We start from the raw sequence: 25,484 nt of genomic DNA, 5'->3' as shown, positions 1-25,484 counted from the left end.
TACACACTGCCTGTGGTTACACAGAAGGTTTCAAATGTGCAGCAAAAAAGAGGTAGACTAAAAAAGCAGAGCAATGGTACAATATTCTCACTAACTGCAGGAGGTATCTAAAGGAATCAGGAATTGAAATCTCACAGCAGTATCAGAAGTCTGATTCCCAGAGAAGCTTGTAAAAACATCACCTTGAAAATGCTTATAGCAATGCCACAAATATTAGTGCTTATCTTTCAAGTACAGGAGCAGTTAAACCTAATAAATAATAATTATGGGAGGAGAAGCTCCCATAATTATATTATTACACATAATTATTGTTATTTTAAAGCTGTACACAATCTTAAGAAAGCACCCTGTAACAACTGTTACCTTCCGTCTTTGGCCAAGCACAATCCATTTGCTTAGTTCTTTCTTCAGTTCCTGTTCATATTTCCTCACATCTGCCTTTTTTATTACTACTTTATTCTTGAAAGAGACAAACTCCTCAGGATCTAGCTCCTGGAAAACAACATTAATATAAAACATTGCAGTACTTTGCTATCTATTTATTTTGATGTATTTTGCCCACAGCTGTGTATACACACCTGTGCCCTTGGCCACTCTTGCCAGACTTTTACCATTGTGTCATAAAGCTGGATGCTCTCTCGTGGAGATAGAGAAAGATCTGAAGGAATACCATAGTTCTCAATCTGCAAGGAGTTTAAACAAAAGAAAAATACAGGAATCATTTTGATGGAATCCATGTTGCCTAAATGTAACAGTTGCCAAACAATGTTGACGCCAGTATGATACTTACATGATTGACTGTTAATGCAGCACACGGATGACAGTGTTCAATGATAAAATCACCGCCCTTTAGAGAGCACACATACTTTTCCAAATCATTGTATCTTTCTTCATACAAGACTGTGAAGAGACAAAAAAGCTGTCATGATGCACTTGGTTGTTTTAAAAAGCAAGTACTTGATCCTGCAAGATTTGTTTTTATTTAAAAGAAAAACCAAAACAAAATACACTTAAGTTCACACACCATGATTAAAGTTTTTGCAGAAATAACACTAAAATTTATTTCTTAGTTACAAAATATTCTGATACGCACCTAGTCTAACACGATATGATTTCTTTTGTTCTTGTACTTTAGATTTCACTTTACATTTTCTTGTAAAGTTCTTTTCAGAGTTTGTGGAGCTTCCTTTTATTGTATTCTCAGCACATTGCCAATACCTTTTCACAGACTGTAACCACCTACAGTGCAAGAATAAAATAAAAATAAGACTTGTAAAAAATATTTTAAGAAAATTGCTACAGCTATAATAGATGAATTACTACAATCTGCTCAATTTCTCCTATAGAACTTCCAGTCCCCCTCTCACCATCTTCAGTGCAATTTTCTCCAGCTTATCCCAGGGTGGAAATAAAAAATGTGAAATAGCACCATTACATATATATAAACATAGTGCAGGTGTCTTCTCTGATTGATGATGGACAAGTGTGCTTATCAGGCTGTGGCAATTCAAATAGATGTAAAAGCCTCCTATATTCCTCTGCACAGCTCAATTATAGGGTCTGAAGGAATAGTAGTGCCTGTTCTCACTGCAGAGTTAACAGTTACAGTATTGTTTTTATGTCAGTTGGGGGAGTAAGGGTAGCATAATACATATAACAATATAACTCCAAATCAGTTGCTTCACAATAGTAATTGACCTCTCTATCTAAAACAGCTCATATCCAATTTAAATACACTCCTGTGAGCAAAAAAATTCCACACGTACTCAGTTAGGTGTTCTGGGTTACTGACAGTAGCAGAGAGCGCCAAAAATGGACACCGAATTGTTACCAGAAGGTGCTCCCAAACCTCTGCTCCAATTTCACCGCCAAGACAATGGACCTATTTTTTGGGAAAAAGGATTAAAAGAAAAGAAGACATGTTCCTCATCAAAGTGCACCCATAACAGGAGTTGTTTTGTGTTTTGCAAAAATCAAAAGTTTGGCAAGATCAGTAATGAATAATTCTTATATTGTAGCAAATGACCATGAGATCCAAATCAAATGTCCAGTAAATCCCTCTCCAGGCTTCACTGGATAGCAAATTAGTGTAAATTTCAATACTACATTCACTGTTTGTACCCTAGATACTCACTGGCATCATTAGCAATTGATTCTATATAAAAGAAAGAATGCGGTAGGAATTTTAAATTTAGTGAGATTAACCATTGACTTTTTCCCTGGAAAGACTGACAAATACTGTATGATGTAAAATGTGTGTAATCCCAGTCCGGAATGCTCTATTTGTGCCACTGAGACTACAGTGGTGGCTTTTAGTTTTTCAGTTGACTGGCTTGAGAGAAATAAAAGAAGTTCCTGGTAGCTTTGACTGAACTGTATGTCCGGACTAACAGAGTTTTAAGTTCTTTCACTGGAGTACATAAACACTATCAGCGAACAGGAAAAAGCAAGTAAGTCTGAAATAATATTTCTGAAAGTTCTTTTTTTACCAGCAATAATGTATGCAATGAAAAATTGAGTCACCAGCATTTTTCCCCAAGATTTTTCGTATATTTGTTAAATTGGTTACTGTTAAAAGATGCCTACCTCATCAAATATAACATATTGTATCCGTTTGGTCCATTTCTGGCAACGAGGAGACAGCATCAAGATTTCTAAACATTGAGGCACGGTCACTAGTATCTAAGAAGAAAAGTTTGTAAAGCATTATTTTCAAGTAAACTGGCTAATCAACTACAAGTAGTTTCTGTATTTAAAAAGCATTTAAAACTATATATATGTATTTGATTTCAAGGTATGCAAGAATGAATGAATGATTTGTCACTGCTATCTTCAAGAAGGGTGTCCTGGTTTCGGCAGGAATAGAGTTAATTTCCTTCCTAGTAGCTGGTACAGTGCTGTGTTTTGGATTTAGGAGGAGAACAAAGTTGGTAACCCACTGACGTTTTAGTTGTTGCTAGGTAATGCTTACACTAGCCAAGGACTTTTCAGCTTCCCATGCTCTACCTACTGAGAAGGCTGGAGGTGCACAAGAAGCTGGGAGGGGGCACAGCCAAACCGGCCAAAGAAACATTCCATACCATGTGACGTCATGCTCAGTACATAAACTGGGGGAAGCTGGCCGGGGGGGCCGCTGCTCAGGTACTGGCTGGGCATCGGTCGGCAGACGGTGAGCAATTGCACTGTGCATCACTTGCTTTGTGTAGTATTATTATTATTATTACTACATTATTATTATTGTTGTTGTTATTATTTTATTTCAATTATTAAACTGTTTTTATCTCAACCCACAAGTTTTTCTCACTTCTACTCTTCCAGTTCTCTCCCCCATCCCACCGGGGGCGGGGGGAGTGAGCGAGCAGCTGTGTGGTGCTCAGTTGCCGACTGAGGTTAAACCACAACAAAGGGCAAGAAAGAGGACCCAGGAAACTACAGGCTGGTCAGCCTCACCTCGATCCCTAGGAAGGTGATGGAGCAACTAATCCTGGAAATCATTTCCAAGCACATGGAGAGCAAGAAAATCATCAGGAGAGGAGTTTTCAGCATGAGTTCACCAAGGGGAAGTCATGCTTGACCAACCTTGACCAACTTCTATGATGAAATGACTGGTTTGGTAGATGAGGGGAGAGCAGTGGATATTGTCTTCAGTAAAGCTTTCGACAATGTCTCCCATAAGATCCTCACAGACAAGCTGTTGAAGTATTGGCCAGATGAGGAGATAGCGAGGTGGATTGAAAACTGCTTGGAAGGCTGGGCCCAGAGGTTGGTGATTAGTGGTACAAAGTCTAGCTGGAGGCCAGTAACTAGCAGTGTACCCCAGGGGTCAATAGTGGTTTTGATCCTGTTTAACATCTTCATTAATGATCTGGATGGGGAAAAGTGTACCCTCAGCAGGTTTGTTGATGACACCAAACTGGGAGGAGTGGCTGATATGCCAAAGGGTCATGCTGCCATCCAGAGGGACCTAGACAGGCTGGAGAAATGGGCTGACAGGAACCTCGTGAAGTTCAACAGGGAAATGTGCAAAGTCCCGCACCTGGGGAGGAACAACCCCATGCACCAGTGTGTGCTGGGGGCCGTCCAGCTGGGAAGCAGCTCTGCAGAAAAGGACTTGAGGGTGCTGGTAGACACCAAGATGAACAGGAGGCAGCAACGTGCCCTTGTGGCAAAGAAGGCTAATGGTATCATGGGCTGCATTAGAAGGAGTGTTGCCAGCAAATCAAGGCGGGAGATCCTTCCCCTCTACTCAGCACTGATGAGGCCACACCTGGAGTCCTATGTCCAGTTCTGGGCTATCCACTACAAGAGAGACCAACCTAGGCGCCTTCTATGATGGAGTGACTACATCAGTGGACATGGGAAGAGCTACTGATGTATTCTATCTGGACTTCTGTAAGGCATCTGCTGTATGCTGGCAACCAAAGGATTTTAATATTTTTTCTTTTAACCAGAGCAAGTAATCAACTGCATATCCCCTAAGAATGAATAGGTAAGGTTGTACGCCATAGACTGAAATTTTCTGGTCAGCAGTACAGGTATGCTTAGATTTTTCCTGAACTTTGTATTTAGTAATGGCACAATTGTTAAATTAGAATTAACATTTTCAGAAGCCAGATGGAATACAGCAGTCATTATTATTATGTGTTAAAACACCCATAAAAATATACCTGAGAATTCATGACATCATTGCGATAATCTCGTGTGAAGACTCCACACACTACCAATCCATCTGGAAGTTTCTTGGTGAATCGACTGTATATAGTTCCCACCACTTGGTTTACAAGGGCCTTAAATAAAGCAGGTCATTAACAAAACTAGACAGTGTATGTTTAAAGGCATATGATATTCTGAGACATAAAAGCATTCAATTTTGGCACCAATAATGATGTACTAGATTATAATGTACTATGTAATGTACTATTAAGTCTAGACTGTCAACAATGTTAACTTTAAAAAGGTACAGTACTTGACTTGCAATTACACTCAAATGCTTTCAAACAAATTTAGTGTTGTATAAAGTGAGTTATACATTATTAATTCTGTATTTTAATTATTTTCAAGGCAGTTAAAAACAGATCACATTCTCTTGCATCTACAAGCACTTTAATGATCTCAAAATCCTGGGGCTGCAGGTATAAAATATATTTCTGCACCCAGACTGATATTCAAATGAAAAGATGATTTTCATGCCCAACCTGAGTATAACCACAAAAAAATTTATTTTACTTACAGAAAACAATCCATAGAGATTGTTATTTAATAACAGCACATGTAATTCAATATCAAAAAATCATATTACTGAACATTAAAATAAGTTTTGGAAGAAATCAAAATATTGCACCTCAGCACTTAAGTCAGTTTTTAACTATTAGGATAGGGCTGTCATTAAAAAGTATCCCACTTCCTAAAGTTTCATAAATTTTTTCTTGAAGCATCTAATGGTGAACTCAATTAGAAAAAGACGACTTGCTTGGTCATTGTTCTGTTCTAATATTACTTTCACCATGTTGGTAGGCTTTTGGTACACTCACCATTTACTTAACATGCTACTTATAGCACTGTTGTATATATTAGTGTTTCTGACCTTAAATTAGCTATACAGACAAAAACTCTACATGAGCTTAAATATTTTGAAGATTTTTTTGTAAACATGCTGTTTCTAGTAAATGTAAATGTAAAACAGAATATAAAGATTCCATTTCTAATTAAAAAAATATATACCAACTAAATTTGTGTAACAAGTTACCCCAAACGGTTTCAGAATCATACTGACAAATACCATAGTCATACATACAGAATATGTAGTAGGATGCAGCCTTACCTTTGTAGGAGCAACATACACAACTACTCCATCATTGCTCGTTTTCAGAACTTTTTCCATGCAATAGTATGATGCATATGTTTTTCCTGATGAAGTGGGAGCGACAATCACCGCAGACTCGTTATTATCTACAGCATCAAGAAGTTCTCGCTAAGAGAAAAGCAGTTACTTATGTCAAACTGTCTTGTTATGAAGTTCTTATTGTGTAAACTAGCTCTTTCTGTGAAAACATCTCTTGTTTTTGCATGTAAACTTTATATACAGATTTTAGATGACAGAAAGTTAGAGTTAACCTAGTTGTTTTATGACTGTATTCTTTTCTCTTAAACTATTAGTGGAAAAAAATGGAAATACAAATCATAACTTGTCAATTTCAATTATTTGGTCTGAGATAATGATACCAGAACATTCTGAGTCCAAACATGGACATTTTCAAATTAAAAAATAAAACCAGTTAACTCAGCAGTGTATAATTTAGTTCCAAAAACTTCATTGTTTTATACAAGGCAGTATTTTTTTCTTACATTATAATAGTTACATCAGTACTGTCCAAATCTCTCTTCTGCCCCTAGCATACAGTGTTTATTAATCTGTTTTCTTCCCTATTATTGTCTTCCTCCATGCTCTCTCACCTTACATAGGTCTGTGAAAGGATGGGGGAAAGGGTACAGAAGAGGAAACAGAAATAATACTAACACTATCTTTCTCTATCAGCACATATGCCAAGTTCCAAGTTGCTTTTCAAGCCAGTGACTGTTTTGCAGATATGGGCATGCAAAGCAGCAAATTCAGCTGGCCTCCCCAGTCCAATAATAAAAAAAATCCGAGTTAGACTTACTCTGCTTTAGACAGAAAAGTTATTTCTCAACTCATACTACGGGTAATTCTTTAGGGACAAATGAGCAGAGGATGAACAGTCAGAGATTATCCAAACAGGGCATTACCACCCTCAAATATGGTAATAAGCAGTGAAATCCCATGGATTCGGCATTTCTTATGTTGAATTCCTTGAGGCAAGCTCTCTGTAGAAAAGCTCTCAGTGTAGAAAGAACATAGAATACAGTCCAAAATGATCTACTGAATTTGTTAAACTTGTTAAAAAATTAAATTTGTTAAACACCACTATTTTTGACAAGTAGTATAATAATGTGTATTTTTAAATGGAAAAAAAGGAAAAAAAAAATCAAAGATCATTTCCATTAACTTTATGCAAAAAGTTTGTGTCTCATTACCTGCCATGTGTCTGGTATGAAATGTTGCACTCGGGGATCTGGATCATTCCTCTCTTCTCTGAGCAAATAATAATCCATGTATTGTAGCTGAAAGCGAGCTGGACCCACTTCAATAGCATAGTTGCTTATATTCTGATCATTATGTTCTCCTGTCTATAAGGTCAAATTAAAATTCAAGTTGGTTTGAAAGCTAGCAAGCAATTAAGAAAATGGCACATCTTTCGCTCTGTGGAACTCTGCAGTCTTTGCAAAACATATGAAAGTGCAGGTGATTTTTAAATTATTTCTTGCAGAAATCTATACCGTATAGCCTTATGTCAGGGTTATGCTTGTATTTCTTCAAAGGAGACTATGTTCTAAAAGTAATATGTCTTCCATAGCTGGTGTTGGTGTTGTTTTTGTTGTCAGAAGAGCTAAGAAAACTGGCTAGCAGGCAATGCTCAGCTTCTTTAAGCTATTGCCTGCCAGAAGCCTTCTCATCCTATATTTATGTCTCTTTTCTTCAGCCTGCCCTGACCCCTTGTGCAATGAATCACAGTTGCAAAAGGAAATTCAATATAAAGACTGAGTGGGATCCCAAATTTTGTAAAGCATTGTATTTTTAAACAACGCCTGTACACCCTAAGACATACCAAATCTAATGTTCATGGACATGTCTGGTTACAACATCTGAACCTAAAAGCTGTATAGAAAAGCGTTACATGTTTCAACATACACCAGAAGATCAGAAAATCACATTATAATTTAGGTTGTCAGGGATGTCTGGATGCCAATTAATCCAACTCACTGCTAGAAGCAGGTGCAATTAGATCAGGTCACTCAGGGTTGTGTTCAGCCGAGTTTTTACTATCTATCTCCAGGGATAGAGATGTCACAACTTCTTCAATTTCTTGAACGAAATATTTTCAGTTATTCCTGAAAATTTCAGTTATTCCTAAAATTCCCCCAACTTTGCAAAAGTAATAATCAGAAACAAGCAGCTGCAAAAGCAAAAGTAGGTCCAAAATGCACTGACTGATCTAGAGCCCTTCTGAGCCAGACATTAAACTTGCCAACATATCCCTCCTATCACCACAAACCTTTACAACAGACCTTTTGAGATCCTCAGATCCTACAATTCTACTTCCTGAAGTGTAGTATACTTTATTTTGGGCACCAAACACCTTTACAATAACTACATAGCCAAAAGCAAACAATTATCGTACACCAGTTGAATTCACATAGAAAAAGAGACAAATAATTCCCACTCTTCAAGGGAAGAAAATTTCTTACAAAACAATCACTTCCTCCCTCACCTCTTAGTCCTGATCCTTAAGGATGATAAACACTTTCCAGAAATAAGCTTCCAAAAATTCCTAATTCTACTGTGCCTGAAAAATGAGACACTGAAGTGATTGATACTGGTTTTAACAGTTCACTGTAATCTTCCTTCCTTTTTCTGTTGACTCCGTATTCTGCAGTCTGTGAGTTATATCCCCCCTTTTCCACCTGAGAGCCACTTTAGCATCCCCTCTCCCTAATGACATCCCACCTACACACTGCTCTTAACATTAAATCAGCCAGTGGGCAGGTTGCTAACATGCAGAAAAGCATAAGGTCAATCCGTAGAGAAATTACTTCAGAGCCAAATTCAGTGTAGCTACTGCTGGTCTCAGCTGTGCTAGCAAGGACAAGCAATTCAGTATCTGAAACTGTTTCCTTCAGAAGTGGTCAGTAATACCATAACAATAAACAGAATAGTTTTCATCTACCTCTGCAGTCTCAAAGATTTCCTTTCCTAAAGTAGCACATTTGGGCCTGTTAGAGAGCAGGTGCTTATCACTTAGCTTTTAACAGTTATTTTTAAAATGCAGAGTTCAGCTGATGTGATGAATTGAGCAGCAGGTACCTCTCAGAGATGTCTAAGGCCTCAGGCAGACATAACTAGAGCAAATTTTTCTTGATGCATGTTTCAAAGGGTATCTTTGCAGCCATATAAAGTTCTATTTACTAAAGGGGAAGTGGCCTATTGTGCCAGCTAGCCCTCACATCAAGCAGAGAAATGTATCCATGGAACTAAAGAAGATTAATATCTGAAGCAAGAATAGACAGTTGCAAATCGTATGGTACAATATAAAATAAAATAAGCTCAATATAGGTCTTCTACACACCATTCAATGCTTAAGAAAACATTGTTGATATTCAGCTACAGATCTAGTTACAGTAGAATCATTACAGTCTATAAAGTTACCTGGCCAGATAGAGAGCATGCCAAATTCTCAAATCCAAGAAGCCTTAGATATCTGGTCAGCTTTTGTAGATGTGGTTTCTCCAAGAGATCTTGATATTTTTCAAGGAGGATATGAATTCTCCTCACAACTTGAACAGCTTTGCTTAAATCTTTAGATTTGTTACCTTTAAAAAAAAAAGCCTACAGTTATTTGAAAGCCGATTGTATCATTGGGAGTCTTCTGATATTTGGTATTTTTAGAACAGACCTTATCCATCCAACCACATTTATGCCAATTAAAAAATGAATTTTATTTAAAGGCAACTAGACAAAGACAACCCACACTTCTGTGACCTCTACAAGGAGTGCCACTGAAGACCAAGCACCCAAATAATTCTGCTTCTGCACGCTCAGCTATAAAAGGGAGTCATATGTCTGACATCTACACAATAACTGAGCTCCCCCATTTCACCTTCCTGACCCACACATTTGTTACTCAATCTTATTAGCAACATATTTCACTCCAATGTTTACAATTCTCCTCAACACATTTAGAGCAGTGTCTGTTTGGACCCTCTTCACTAAGGGTATGGACTGAACAAGTTAATTCTGGTGAAATAGGAGGCCACTAACCACAGTAGCACAGATTTCTGTGCAAATCGTCATCATTCAGACTGTGAGCTAACTACCTCAGCTAATTAAACAATCCACTGCAATATAGATACATTTTAGTGTGCATCATACATAATCATTAAAGATATATACAATAAAATATATTTTTTATGTATGCAATGTTTACTAAAGCAAAACAGGAAAACAGCTACAATCTAATTTCATTGGCTACTTTATGGCTGACTCAAAGGATCTTGAAATTGCAAAAGGGGACCAGAGGCTGTTAATACTTAAAAAACCTTTTCGTGCTCCTGAAACAGGGCGGTATTTACACGTCTTTATTCCAGCTGAGAATGTCCAAAGTCATTCATTCTCTTGGTTAAAGGGAGTGGACGTTGAATACTGAACATGAATTTGGCTATCATACCTTGCTCTCTGCAGTGTTCCTTCCACACTTCTACACAGGCAGACAGTCCTCTCATTTCTGCGCTGAACTTCACAGATTTACTTTTAAGGGTCTTGAGAAACTTCTCCAATTTATTTATTCCAACAGTCAGATTTGCTTTTATTTCCTTTTCAGCTGATATACGCAAGGTTTTCCATTGCTCCTGTTCTTTCTTTTCTTCTTTAGTTTTTAGTCGCCTGTTGTTTTCCTCTGCAATTGTTTCTGCTTTACTTTTCTATCCAATAAAATGAAGATATTTAGAATTAACCATCACTGTGTGCAAGCGTCATCTAAAAAAATGTTAATCCATAAACTCAATCACAGCAGGGGCATTATAGGTTTCAATTCATCTGTGTGATGCATTGTGTTTTGGGAATTGTTTAAAATAGTACTTCATTTTGAAGGAGGTGTAATTTCTGAATCCCAATATATGTTGCTCGAAGGAGCTTCCCTAAGCTTCATTTTAAGTCAGTATAAAGTTTCACAAGCAGTATAAAAAAGCCCAAATGTGGAAAAATAAAATAGCAGATGTCTGAAAGTTAAATTTCAAGCTTTTATTTTATACATGGATAATACTAATTCTGATCATATTGAGAAGATTTTCAATAAGTTAAATAAAATTAAGAGTTCAACCTTACTTGAAGTTAACAAAGTTGTTTTATATACAGACTTTCACAGGTAATTCAACAGGCCATAATCTGTAATGCATAGTACAGTCTATTATGAAATATTACTCAAATTACTATCACGCAGTATTGTTCATGAGTATGCAAGTACATACCCTGTGATGTCTGACAATGTTCACATTGTTAGAATTAATTGCAATATCTACAGGATCTTTCAGAGAGAATGTTTCCAAATAGTGCAGGGAAATAAATAACTGAATAATGTTTTTTCCAGTATTTCTCTATAGTTTCTTAAAGTAAAATTAAATTCATGAACTCCAGTTTCCTTCACTCCACATTATAATACTGGCCATGAGCCAAAACCTATCAGCCTTTACAGAGTTCTTTTTTTTTTTTTATTTACTTCTGCCTGTTAAAATATAATCACGCATCAGTATTCCTAACTAGGAACAAAAATACTTTTGCCAATTAGCTAATTAAATTTGAAGTACAAAGGCAATTTGAATTTCTTCAACTGAGAAATACTAGTGCATTCAGAATATAAAACTTTAGCTGCGGGACTCATATAGTAGAAATCCTTCCTGGATAACAGAAAAAAGATTTGGAAAGAGCAACTTGAATATACTCACATGCTTTTTTTGTGTCTTTTTGACAGCAGCATTAGCATTCCCTGACACACCCTCTTGATATACAATAACTTTTGAAGTGCTGTCTTCCAAAGTGCTTCCATAAAAATGATAAAAAGTCTGTAACTTTTGTATTTGTCTTCTTTCTTGTGGATCTTTGGATTTTGCTGCAAACAAATATAATTGATCAAAAAACACTCTGATGGAATTCCAGCCTAATCTATTTCCAGGAAAAGATACCTGGGTAATGGATAAATTTCTTAAAAATTCCTCATTGACCTAAAGGAAAAAATCTCATTTTGAAAGAGGTTGGCTACTAAGACTCACTGAAATCCAACAGTACTTCGAATTATCTGAGAGATAGGCAATAGACTCAAATTCAAAATACTTTAGGCACACATTAAAAACATTGGAAAACTTAACAAGCAGGATGCCTGGAAAGAAATTATAACTTTCTGAATAAAATGCCTAGGCTTCTCACACAGTCCATGAAAATAGGAAGGTGTCTTCCAAAGGCATTTCAGATGATCAGAAAGAGACCTCTTCCCCATGAAAACAAGACTCTGTCATCAGAACATAACTAAATAAAGCTGCTGGAAGAACGCTTATGCTAGCCAATGGAAGATACTGAACTGAACACATGGATACTTCCACGCTCAAGCCTAGGTATTTCTCTCTGCCCTAAAATCAAAACGATGAGTCAGTTTCTGAATGTGAAGACCCATCTCAGAAGATCTTTCTGATTTTCACAAGAAAGACAGATGACACATGCCAGCATTCAGAGTATTCATGCAAGGCACGGGAGAGAGAGGGCCTTTGCTTCAGCTGGAGTGGACATAAACCTTCAACTCCAACATTATGGAAGGTGCTCTAGCTACTATTCTATAGGTTATGCTCTCTGTTGAAATCACAGTGCACAGAAGAACGCAAAAAATCATCCAGTCAGAAAGATGAGCAGATGGAACCCTGGTTTCATAGGTCAAGTGGTGCAAATATCCTCTCAGGAAACAACATTTCTAAGTCACAGAATGAAAACCATAAGCAACCCTAAGTACCAACACTAATCCATGACTCCTCAACTCCTGGTAGGTTTTTCAGTTTAATTCACTGTATGATGCAATAGATGACGAGAACATCTTCGAGAGAAAGTTTTGTGTACTTGCTGGTAGATACAGTATCGTATACTTCATTTCATGTAAATATGCAAATCTAATATCAAAACTAAGTCCGTGGTTTGTTTCCTTAGTATCTAAAACTGGAAAAACTTACAGGAAGCTATAATGCATAACATCAAGAATTATGATACAAACAACTTTTGTTTACTTCTCTGCTGGTTTTAGTGGGATAGAGTTAAATTTTTACGTAGTAGCTAGCATGGGGCTATGTTTTGGATTTGTGCTGGAAACAGTGTTGGTAACACAGGGATGTTTTCATTATTGCTGAGCAGTGCTTACACAGAGTCAAGGCCTTGTCTGCTTCTCACACCACTCCACCAGCGAGTAGGCTGGGGGTGCACAAGAAGTTGGGAGGGGACACAGGTGGGACAGCTGACCCCAACTGACCAAAGGCATATTCCATACCGTATGACGTCATGCTCAGCATATAAAGCTGGGGGAAGAGGAATGAAGGGGGGGATGTTCGGAGTGATGGTGTTTGTCTTCCCAAGTAACCGTTACATGTGATGGAGCCCTGCTTACCTAGGGGTGACTCTAAACACCTGCCTGCCGATGGGAAGTAGTGAATGAATTCCTTGTTTTGCTTTGCTTGCGTGCGTGGCTTTTGCTTTACCTATTAAACTGTCTTTATCGCAGCCAACGAGTTTTCTCACTTTCACCCTTCTGATTCTCTCCCCCATCCCACTGGGTTTGGGGGGAGTGAGCGAGTGGCTGCGTGGTACTTAGCTGCTGGCTGGGGTTAAACCACAGCAACTTCTTTTACTTCTTATTTTAATTCTGTTCTCAAAAGGTAAGTATGGATGTGCTTACCAAGCATTATCCAAACTATATATTTAAACATTAAACTGCACATGTACACACAGTTTGCTTATATAAACCTGTGAAGCATTTTGCAAGCAAAAGGGAATGTATCATGAACATCTGACCACAAGTGCTCATTCTGTTATACTCATTAGACCTATTTAAGATAATACACAATGCATACACATAATGCACAGGCACATTGGTTTAAGTATAATTTAGCTATTGCAGTAGCTCTAGTTTGGCAAGTATTTATACAGCTGCAAATATTTTCTGAAATAAGAAGTCATTCTTCAAAACCATGATAAACTTTACAATACTGTTCTAGTCAACACAGACACATGGGCTTTGTGTTAGTCTTTCTTACCATCAGCATTGCACGGTACTCGCTCGTATTCCTCAGTTAAAGGTCTGCCAGAATGCCAGTGACGAAGCTCATCAAATTCCTTGTGTTTAATAAGTGAAGTAACTGCAGGATCATTGCTGAAATATACAAACATTAAACAGAGCAGAAATTAAGTGTTTTTCGGCATCTCTAATGAAACATTCAAAACATTAAAAAAACTGGGTATTTATCAAAACACAATTTTACTGTGGCAGAAAACCAACACAGGGTTTAATTCTACTCCAAATATAGTGTGTCAAGATAGCCTCAGTTTTTCAGAAAGAATTACTAATAAACAAAGTAAAACCCCATGTTTTCACTTATTTTCATACAGATTAATCACAGAATGCAATGTAACTACATAACTTGCAGACGGGCTAGAAAATACTCATTGCGCAGCACAGAACCCACTTCCACAAGTAGCAGAGCAAACGTAAAGGATAATCTCTTCTTACTTTTTGTCCAGTGTTTTTACTTCATGTTTTTCTCCTGAAACCAATCTGAGCTTTGTAATTTAGGATAAGGCCTTTCAAATACAAATTGTACTTTTAGAAAAACTGTTCCAGAATGTGGAATAAGAATCAAAGACTATAATGCAAACAAATAACAGTATGAGAAAATACGGATATATTGACTCTTATCCATTCTTGTTCTGAACTTCCTGCTAATATTTACACCAGTACATGTAAATGTGAAATTTTACCCAGTCATAGCAAAAGCAGTTCTACATTTGTACAAATTGAGCATAATATGGATGTAAAGTGCAGGGGAGTAGAAAATAAACCCATATAATGTTATTTCATTAGAATAAAACTCATACATGTACCTTTCTAAAACAGGTAGGTCTTTCAAAACATCTCCAGCATAATCTTCAACAAGATCAGATTTCACTGAGATTAGTCCAATGTTAGGAATTTCTTCTTCATAGGCTTTACAGTGTAAAAAATAATTAATAGTTTAATTAAGAATATATCTAATTGCATATCATACTTGAAAATTCTGTCAAGTTACATTATAAATGAAATTATAAATGAAATTCTATAAAGTAAAATTTGCTACAAGTAAGCAACAGTTCACTAGTTCCCCTTTTCCTGTTTCTTCTCAAGCATGGGAAGAAGAATGAAGCAGACATCATTATTGCTTTCAAGTAGATATTCTCATAATCCATTTCAGACACCTACGCTAAGTTTTTGAATGTTACAACCCACCCCATCTCACAGGCATCTACTTTCCTGCACTGATTCAATAAAGACCACAGTCCCCTAAATATGCACTTTCAACTGCACTTACATTAGATGACTAAAGATGACATGTGGCATTGTGCATCCTTCCCACGTTTGAAGTCTAGCCACAACTTCAGTCTTCAAGGTCTCCAAAGGAGATACAGAAATAGGCAACACAAATGCTGTGCCAGACGATGCCTTAATATCCCATAGATAACAAAGAAACTGTCTTTTTTTTGCCCACTAGAGCCCACTTTGCCCACTTGACATCTTTGAAACCAGATGAAAGACACTCACAAACTTAAGTAGAATTATATTCCAGCTTTTACTGAATTTCTTACCATCTCTTCTAAAGATTTATACAATTTGACAGCTTTAAAACAAACATTTGTCACAAAACTGGTTCTTCTTTGCCTGGTATCTCTGTCAGATATCAGGCAAAAATCTCTACCTACTCCTTTCAGATATCCAGAACAGGTCTTGTAAGTGAGGGAAGAAAACAAATAATCTCTGAACCAGCTATGCAGCTCCCCAGTTATGGGCTACTAGACAGGATGATGGTGTAATTTAAGACACTTATGGGCAAGTCACATTTCTACAACCTTCAAGGATTGCAATGTGAGCTACAGTGATGGCTGGACTCTCTACCATTAGGGCAACAATTCTACATTTTACTTAGTCTGCTGCTCCCATGCCGAATACCTGCATAACCCTATGTCAACATGTACAAAGATGTTCTTCAGAGACAGTCTTCCTGCACCGTAATCGTTACTTTAATTATGAGTAATTATGTTTTTTACTATTATTTGTATTACACTAATCATAATGTTTTTTACAATACATACAATAGATTTGGGCTAGCAATCATGGAACTAAACCTGATTCCTACTGAAGTCAGTAACAATACTTGTGCCGTCTACAGTGGAGTCAGAATTTCACCCATAAGGTCTGGCCAGACTTATTTTGGCATCAGCTGCAAGTTTTGCTAGTGGGTTGAAAGGAAGGAGGAGAGGATCCATAAAGCATGGATTAGATTTGTGATCAGGATAAAATCAGATCACTACTTCTAGAACTTTTAGCGATAGTAATGAAGATCATGCTTCTAACTCTCTAATTCGTGGAGTTGTCAGTACCTCTAAATAATGTCTGTTCCTGTTCAAGAAATAGTTGGGAGGTCTTTCGTATTGGGAAAGCATCTCCAAAACTGTATTTCACAGCCAGTTTCGTTACAGTGTCCCATAAATATTGGTATTCATTCTCCATTTCTTTCCCCAATTCCTTTTTGAACTCTAATCCTGCACAGGGAGGGAAGAAAGAAGAAAAAAAAAAAGACCTTTAAAATTAAAATTTTCCTCAAACAGAACCTACCTTTTCACTTATGCAGCATCAGTCACAAAGACTCCAGTCCTATCCAAGGTCTTTGGTCATTAGAACAAATTAGGATAGAAAGTTGTACATTCACAGTTTTTAATAGCGCAGGGTATAAATAACTAAATGTACTGAGAAGATGTATGTTGGAAAGAACACCAGATTTAGACTGTCTGTGGATGTCTGCAAGCTCCACAGCTAACAAAGAGTTTCTCTCACCTTCACCTCCGTCAGGATAGGATCTTGAATTGAGAATTTTCTTTTTAGTGCCCAATAATATGTATCATTATAAAAACAAATGTTTCATATTCCTAATTTATATTTCCATTAAAAATTCCTTTACACTTCCTTTACTGAGGTACATACAGGAACATCTTGTGACTAGATTAATAAAGTGTTCTGTCTGTCTATCAGACAGACAGACTCATGACAGAGGATTTCAGGTAAACAGAATTACTCTGAAAGGACATTTGCTACAGATCTTTTTCCATACTTTCTTGCTCTGTCAGCTTTTGTAACTTTTTTGTGAATCTTAACACATCTGATGGTGTTCTTAAAGCTCCAGCTCCCAAATTCATGTATTTATAAGACAGTATATGATGATTTTGTCTGAATCAATCATCTCATCTGAAATTAAAAATATTATCCAATGTCACAGTGACATTAGGGATCGAACCTAGTTTCCATTCTGACTGTGTTGCACTAAGACAAAATGAAATGGATAGAAAACTGGCTAAAAACCAAACAGTTGAGCGTACCCAGTAACAGTGACACAGAGCTCTTACTACTTATGCTATATCACTCTTCCTTTGCGTAAGTACAGGTGGCACATCGAAGATATGACATGGTAAAGTATTCTGAATGAGTACTGGTGAAAGACACTTTCACATGTGATTTTCTAGACTTGGCTATAGAAAAAAGTTTCCCTATTATTCCATAAAATGTATCCATTATTATATGGGTAATTAGAAAATTGTGCTCATTTCTGCTTGTACAAGTAGTTTCATTCTAATTTTGCAGCTTAATAAAGTTAGAAATGTAAAGAAGCAAACTGTTCAACAAAGATAAATACCTTCGGTGTATTCGACCTCATAATAATGTGCCAGATTTATGAGCAGTGAATCATCATTTAAGTCAGGCAGGTAAGTTAAATCCACTTTCCAATCATTTGTATCACCTAGCTGTGTCAAAGCAAAATGCGTACACAACTGTTGCTGTTAAAATAAAGCAAACAATTAATTCTTATGGAGCACCTTTTCATGTGGAGGGATCAAAGCATCTCCAAAGCAAGGTTAACTACCACAGATTTTATTGACATGAAAAACAACATGCTGTTACTTGACTTCCCTGTGATCAGGAAACTGCGTTCATTGTTCTCCTTCACTGTCATAACCAACTTTAAACAATAAAAAGGCCTGCCATCAAACTTCCCATACTGGATGAGACCAAAAGGTCCATCTAGCCCAGTACCCTAACACTAATGCTGGTTAACTGGAGATGTCTAAGAAGAGGTCAGGTATAGAGATATTGCCCCAAACATTCTCCTAGCCCCACTGATTAGTGGCTCACAAGCTTCCTGAACCAGGTAAGGCTTGTTTCCAGCAGGTACATTATGTTCTTTGATCTCATCAGATGACTAAAGTAACATATAAAGGAAAATGAAAACTGAAATGACAATTGCACCTGATGACAGGGGAAGTTAAGACAGTGCTACACATACCATTTTTATTAATGGTAAAACTTGCTTAGTCCAGCAGGATTTCATGATCCTAATCTGAGCTCTCTGTGCAAGAGGCATATGAAGAAGAAAAGCCACTGTAAGACATTGCATTCTACAGAGCTCAGCTGCTCCTTCTGGAGATAGGGGTTTACTTCTTCCCTGTTGAGAGATGACAGATAAAAAGTTGACCGTGTCCTTCAGTAAAATAATTGTGTTCACCTCTTCTTAACTCAGTGGTTTGCACTTTGTTAAAGCAGCTAACAATTTTGATGTATTTAAACAATTTGTGCATTGCAATTACTTGTGGATACACTTACTTCAAAATGAACATTCTTGTAGTGCTGGTAGATGCAGATCAGTTATAATGTTAAAAAAATCTCTTTTCTGAAAAAATATGACTATGAAAATCAAGACAAAACTTAAAAACAATTGTCAGTGTGTCTGGCTAGAAATGTTATTATTTTAAGAGGAAAAGTTAATATCTAGATATAGGCCTATGCTCTTTTCTCAACTGCACAGCAAAAAGTCTGTACAGAAATCCAGCTGTGCTAATCACTCATAGCTATCCTGTAGTCCACTGAATATGTGTCTCAAAATATTGCTGATATATTGCGTCTGTGTTAACTTGATGAAAATATAAGGCTTGTTGTATGGTCACAAAAATGATGTCATGACCACATCTAGAAAGAAACCTTTTTTCTGAAATGTCTTGCTAACTTGAGGAAAAGTGTACTCTTCTGTAAAAGCTACTATGCCACTGAACATTAGGAAAAGAAAAATTATGAGCCCAACTACCTTCTAAGGTAAAACTTCCTATGGAAATAATTGGTCCTAAGGTAAAACTTTCCCCAGGAATAGCTACTGCGGCAGGGGGCACAGTGCCACCCACAGAGTAGACCATGCTCCTTTAGAAAAGCTGTGGCCACAGTAATTATCTGAACCAGACCACTTACAGAGTGCAATCACAAATGAAGCAGCTGGGCTTCTCTTCAGCTTGGGATCTAGAAGGACAGCCATCTCCCTTGTTAGCAAAATGTTTATGGTCACTGTGCTGAAAAGATATTAAAAAAATTCTTACTCTTGCTGATTGCTCTGGTTTTGCTCCCACTGAAGTATTTGCATTTTCCAACATGTTGCTGTATATTTTTAATCCCACAGCACAAGCAAGAACACAGACCACACGCCGAATGTCAGATCCTTCAGGCCACAGTTGTTTCAACAGACAGACAGTCTGGCAAACCTGTAGTCATAACATTATGAATAGCACAAATGACCACTATAATAAAAATTTAAAAAAAGGACAAGTCTTATCCTTTACAGAGTTCCATCAGAGAAGGGCAAAAAAGGATATGAAAACTACAGAAGGAAAAGTGGGCACAATCATTAGTAAAAATAGCTCTTTTTTGGCATGTCCCCGCGGGCACCAACAGCCCTGACTGTCCCTGCCCAACCCCTGGGGCCTGTCCCCACGTGCCCAGGGCCCTACTTCAGCCCCTCAGGGCTGTCAGTCCCTGCCCCAGCAATGCTGCAGCAGTGCCAGTCTCCAGCTGCCCACAGCCCAGCAGGCTGACAACCCGGTCTGGCCTCGGCCCGTTCCCAGGGAGATGCCTGATGCCCAGGGTTGCAGCTGCCACCCAGCTGCCCTGCTCCTGGCTGGGGCAGTGGGACAGGCCTGGGCTACCAGGCCCTGCCCTGCCGCCTCCAGGGGAGTTCCCATGGCCCGGGCCCCGAGGGAGCAGCCACCTGCCCTTGCTGTGTCCTGAAATTTTTCTGCTCCTGGGGTATCTAATTATTGAACTTGCCTCAGGAAAGATAATCATAATAAAACAAAATATTAGCAGTAGCCAGGCAGCTGTGTTTCTACTGACTTTAGAATGCTTTCTAAGTAACACCATTTTTTTCTGGACTGAAAAAAATCAGCTTGCTGGACCAGTATCATTCCTACTGGTCCAAGGAAGCCTTGCTGCTGTTCTCTGCAGGAGCAGAAGTACAGTCACAACACTGCAGTGTAACTTAACACTCAGGAAAATGGCAGGGGTATATTAGGCACTAAAGGTATAATATATACATAAAAATACCAATTTTTTAAGGTTAAAATACTGTAAAATGAGATTAATGAATCCATCGCTTTAATCATGCAAGCACAGACCTTGCAACTGTAATCAAGCTCTTCTTAAAAAAAAAAAAAATTCCCAGATTGTGGATACTTTTATAGTTAACAGAGTGTGCAAGCCTTGGCAGCCGCAACAGAGAGGTTTAGATTTTGAGATGTCTCTACAGACAAGATTGCTGCTGGCAGCAGCACCGACTCTCGCCCACCGCTGCTGAACATACCCTCCCGCACCCTACCCTCAGGAGCAAGCTGTTGCCATTGGGGTGAGGCAATGGCCACAGCACACCTGGGAGTAGTAGCTGCAGCCCCCCAGGCCGCTAAGGGTGGATTTATGCCACAGATGATGTTTTCTGCTAAATGGGCTGTTCCCATCTTCTACAAGATAAAGGCAGTCACCAAGATGGAAACATCACTTAAGTGGCATCCCACCGATCAGCTTCCAGCTGAACCATCCTACTTCAGTGAACTTTAAAGAAACAGCTTCAAGCTGCTGTGAAGAAGAGTGAGCACAGAGGAGACCTTCTCAGACTCAGGGTGTCACTTCATGATAAGGAAGAGAGCCCCCAGTCCTGGCTAGGAACGAATTTCAGGTAAAGGAATGGAGGAAAACAGTCAACCTGAAGAGAAAAAAGAAAAAGGGTCAAAGAGGTCCAATTACCTCTTTTTGTATGCTTTTCAGGCTCAGCTTGAGATGTTCATAGAGACACACGAATGGTTCTTCGTACCTGACTAGGTTTTCACAGGCATATCGCAGATCTTGTTTATGCTAGGAAGTGCAGAAGTCAGTTATATGCAAAAGTCAATAGATACAATGCATCAGGGACTACTAGCCACAGACAAACCATTCAGATATATAACAATCCTCAGCCTCCAAGAAACATCTGTTTTAAATAAAACTCCTTTAAAAATCACATCCCTGGCCTAAATGCTAGTTGTCTGGCATATTACAAGTCATCTAAGACACATGATACTGAAGATATGGGAAAGGCTCTATTTGAGACCATTGTATCTTAAGTGAACAAGGATGTGAAATGAGACTATAGAGAACAGGGCAGGAATTTGCCACCAGTCACAATGTTTGCCTGTTAAGGATTTCAAGACCAGTAGACTAAGGATACATAAAATGAGCCACATATCAGTGCTTTATAATTTTAAAATGTAAAATATAATACTTATATTGAGATATTTTAATTAAATCTGCTAAGTAGAACTAACACCGTTACTGCAAACCAACAACAAAGTTGTGTAACTTACCTTTTGAAAAAATAATCTGTGTTTATACACACTCTGAACATGATATCCATAAACTCTAAGAATATCATACTCCTGTCCTGAAGCAAGCACAATGTTGATTTTCTTTGACAATGAATGAGCAATGAAAATAGATAAATAGTCTGTTTGGAGAGAGGTCAGTCCTATGTCAGACACAATGATGAAGTAAGGATAGCTTTTCTTCAGGAAAATCTCCCATTTGGATGATAAACAATTGGAAAATTCTGTATGAACAGTGGTGCCTGTGTTATGCCTCAGGTGTTCTATTAATGCAGTACGTAAGAAAAGAAAATGAGGATATGGAAAGTACATCTGTTCTGCATCCTGTGGAAAATAAAAACAATGAAATTATTCAGTTACATTTGTTGGCACAATGAACAGTTTCCTAATCCTGATTAGAATCAAGCAGTTGGTTTTGAAGGAGTGCAGTGGTTTAAACAGCAAACAAATGTTACTTGTTCAGTACCTCAAAGAAAACAATAACGTATTTTGCTCCTTTTTCAGTGAAATCCTGCAGGAAGCATTCAATTTGGTAGAAGAAGTTTAGATACTGTGTTTCCTCATCTAAAAACATAAGTAGTAAGGAATCCCCATCTATCACAAAGAATTCAGACTCAACAAAGTCTTTTAACAGACTGACATACCTGAAAGAAAAAGAAATAGCATGTACATAACATTACTCCAAGAAAAGTTGGGGACATGAGAAAGAATAAATTTGCTTACTAATAGATTTTAAAATAAATGTTTTTGTTAATTAAATCAACTAAACATTAAATGTATAAATTAAATCAATAGCAAACCATCTTTCTTGGATCTAAGGTTAGTCCTAAATAGCTTGCAATCCTTTCAGTTATTGAATGTATTAGCAATTGTCTCCTTTAGAACTCTGGATGCTTTTGTAGTATCTGAGGCTTCTGTGACTTATGTTGCACCTCTTGTCCATGTCTGCTTATGCAGAAAGTGTTATCTGTTTTATAAGAAATACCCCACAGGAGATGATAACCACAAAATATATTTTGAGAGCCTTCCTGCCTGAGTTTCCAGCTAAAAATAGCAAGTGGGTTATCAACAACTATCATGACAATGACAATTCCCTCCCTCATCCAAGGAATGTCTATGGCAAAAAAAATACCTTAACAGCAAGAGAAATCCAATCACAATACATTCCTTCAAGAGACCAAAGAATTAAAAGACTTCTTCATCCCCTTCCCATTTCAGAAAACTATGAAAGTTGATAAAATTTGCATTAATCAGTCTTAGGTCAAACGTGAAACAAATCCTCTTCACTGAAGATGACAAGTATAAACAGGCAGCACCTCAGTAGTTTTTAATACGTCCTAGGAAGGAACTGTGTTCTCCAGCTCTTTAAGAATCCATGAAAGTCCAGGGACATGATGATTTACCCAGGACAGACCAAGGAGTCAGAAGAACTTTTGCAGGTCCAGATGAAGAAGAGGCAAGCCCTTCTAGTAAAGATTCTCTGCTTTCACGTTTGTCTATTACATACTACGCTGTCTATTACATATTACAATACTAATGCATATTATGAGAACACCCATACTCTAATGGTAAGAACATGCTTGTTTTCTTCAAGGCTGCCAAAAATGCCTGACACAGATCACCTTAGATCCACACATGGGAAAACCCAGCTTTCCTTTCTGGCTGGGATCAACAGCCTCAGATTTACAGGCCCAGCTTGTTATCTGAGTAGCCTTCCATGAACAAAAACGATGTAAACTTCTGTCTTACACATTTAAATTGTCTGCCTTTAATTAATACTAGTCTCTTTAGCATGTCAGCTCCAGAATGCAGAGAAGATACTTCACTGTCAATGTGAACAGCACTATTTTCCATATCAAGCAGGGAAAGGAATCAGAATCTGGAGATACAGAAGATCACACATGAGAACTGATGTGCAAAAACACAGAAGGTATATATGAAAAGGAAAATTTTGTAGGAAAACTGTTTTAAATGCTGTAGAAGTAGTAGCCTTATAACATGTGAGGAAACATGCTCAAAAAAGGCAGGACTGAGAATTTGAAAAATAATAAATAGCAATAAAATTGTAGATCAGTTCCTAAAATGTGCAGACAATCCCTACTCTTTGGGCAGACTTTCTATTACATTAGGAATCTTCCTTCATGTGGCTGGCGGAAGTATGAAATCCTAAACATGCCTTACATCTCCCGGTTCTCCACAAACCTAGGTGACGAGCATATAGCTTCTTTCTCTAAGAGGTACTACACTATTAGAAACTATTTTTATTACCATTTATTACATTTCTTTCCATGAACTCCACCGTACTTACTGAGCTCTTGATAGGGATGCCCAAACGTGTAGCCTCAACTTCTTCAGAAATTCAAGATGTTTTCTTATTTCTAAAATAACCACACACATGGTTATTGATAAAACCATATAGCCATAACTCATCAATTAATTACAAAAGAGCCAAAAGGTAAGACACTGCAATAAAAGCCACAGACACGAGCATAAGCTAGTAAGAGCTCCTCACCAGGGCTTTGGGAATCACATTCGTGCTGGAGAACTCTGAAATCCTTGCCTTCAGTTTGTGATGCCTGCTGTGTCACTTCTTCAGTGGTCAAGATACTATAAGCTTTACTGTAATCTGGGTCTTCGGTTTCTTTTTCTCTATCTTCCTGTTCTTTAACCATCTGTGTAACAGCTGCTTCCTCTTTGTCACTGGTCTCATCCTCCTCATCACTGCCAATTGTACTCCCACTCTCTTTATCTTCCTTTGTTGGAATGAAGCCTATTTTCTCACTGTCACTACACTCACTATCCGTATCATCATTACTAGCATTCTCATTTGCATCATTATGAACAACTTTCTTGAAATGATCTTCTGCAGAATCCATCACAGATCTTGACACTGTCATCCAAAAAAAGAAAACTCTAGGTAATCAAGAGATAATTTTCAGGAAATATGGTATGCTCTGAGGCTTCAACCATTAAATTATCTACTTCATAATCACACTGGAATAAAACTTTAAGAAAAATCAGAAAGCATTTTGTGAACATCCCTGTGAGATATTTTCATTTTAAAATCAATAAATATTTTAATGAACTATAAGTAAAACATCAGCTTTTGTCTTTCTTAAAGTTTACTAAAGAGGAGCATTACATATCTGGTTTTCGCTTTGCATGAAGGGGCCCTTGGGGGAGTTAGTCATAATTTGCTATATTAGCTATATTTACATGGCACGCTCCAAGGAATGATCCATGTTTCCTGGTTCAAGTGACTTGCACCCACACCATTCATGCTAGTCCAGTCACAAGTAGGCACACCACAACTTTTTCATTGCATGATGGGGGTAATCATGGTTTGGTACCAAACCCACTTTTTAATTCAGTTTTAGCTTTTTTCTTCTTTTTTTTTTTTGTCAAGGGTAGAATTCTCAAATCTTGAGTGAGCGTACAACTGTAATGGTTAGGGTAACACCCCACTTTACGAGGTCACGATGTTCAGTTCCTTTGAGCTGAACACACTACCTATCATATCAGCTCAGTTCTTCTGAACTTAGTTTTCTCTAGTTTCTATTCAGGTAACAGCCTCATGCAGTATTTATTGTTGCAGTATTTGCCATTATAATATTCATATGCCTTAGATATGGTTATCCTTCATCTTCCTGAGACCATAAAAAAACTATTTCATCTTTAGATGTCATTTTTAGTCTTATAAAAATAAAGTCTTTCTTAAAAAACTAACAAAAGAAACTAAAGTGCAATCTCCATTTTTCAGATTTCACAAACTCAACTCAAAACTAAGCTGAAATTTTCTTCTTGATTTTCAGCTTGTGTTAAACTCCTAGCAAATGAAGTTGCAGAAAAAAGAAAC

General features: G+C 37.6%; 1 protein-coding gene across 1 annotated transcript in view; it reads right to left on the bottom strand.

The window, feature by feature from the left end:
* The window catches only part of DDX60 (DEAD (Asp-Glu-Ala-Asp) box polypeptide 60), a 46,605-nt gene extending 22,101 nt beyond the window's left edge, over positions 1–24,504 (bottom strand). Inside the window, exons 1-23 of the mRNA XM_009330710.1 lie at positions 24,141–24,504; positions 23,937–24,006; positions 22,095–22,272; positions 21,611–21,952; positions 21,015–21,122; positions 19,322–19,483; positions 18,244–18,402; positions 17,596–17,737; positions 16,289–16,450; positions 14,759–14,861; positions 13,915–14,030; positions 11,575–11,738; positions 10,302–10,554; positions 9,284–9,447; positions 7,054–7,206; positions 5,822–5,971; positions 4,668–4,787; positions 2,587–2,682; positions 1,767–1,882; positions 1,094–1,239; positions 791–900; positions 579–683; positions 364–492 (exon numbers count right to left, since the gene is read on the bottom strand). Coding sequence (XP_009328985.1) covers positions 364–492; positions 579–683; positions 791–900; positions 1,094–1,239; positions 1,767–1,882; positions 2,587–2,682; positions 4,668–4,787; positions 5,822–5,971; positions 7,054–7,206; positions 9,284–9,447; positions 10,302–10,554; positions 11,575–11,738; positions 13,915–14,030; positions 14,759–14,861; positions 16,289–16,450; positions 17,596–17,737; positions 18,244–18,402; positions 19,322–19,483; positions 21,015–21,122; positions 21,611–21,952; positions 22,095–22,272; positions 23,937–24,006; positions 24,141–24,504 — 3,612 coding nt within the window. The remainder of the gene's footprint in view (positions 1–363; positions 493–578; positions 684–790; positions 901–1,093; positions 1,240–1,766; positions 1,883–2,586; positions 2,683–4,667; positions 4,788–5,821; positions 5,972–7,053; positions 7,207–9,283; positions 9,448–10,301; positions 10,555–11,574; positions 11,739–13,914; positions 14,031–14,758; positions 14,862–16,288; positions 16,451–17,595; positions 17,738–18,243; positions 18,403–19,321; positions 19,484–21,014; positions 21,123–21,610; positions 21,953–22,094; positions 22,273–23,936; positions 24,007–24,140) is intronic.
* Positions 24,505–25,484: the final 980 nt, after the last annotated feature.

The sequence above is a fragment of the Pygoscelis adeliae genome, unplaced genomic scaffold, assembly GCF_000699105.1.
Source record: "Pygoscelis adeliae isolate BGI_AS28 unplaced genomic scaffold, ASM69910v1 Scaffold167, whole genome shotgun sequence".
Lineage (NCBI taxonomy): Eukaryota > Metazoa > Chordata > Aves > Sphenisciformes > Spheniscidae > Pygoscelis > Pygoscelis adeliae.
The sequence above is the reverse complement of the archived record's forward strand: the minus strand, read 5'-3'. Positions and strand labels throughout refer to the sequence as shown.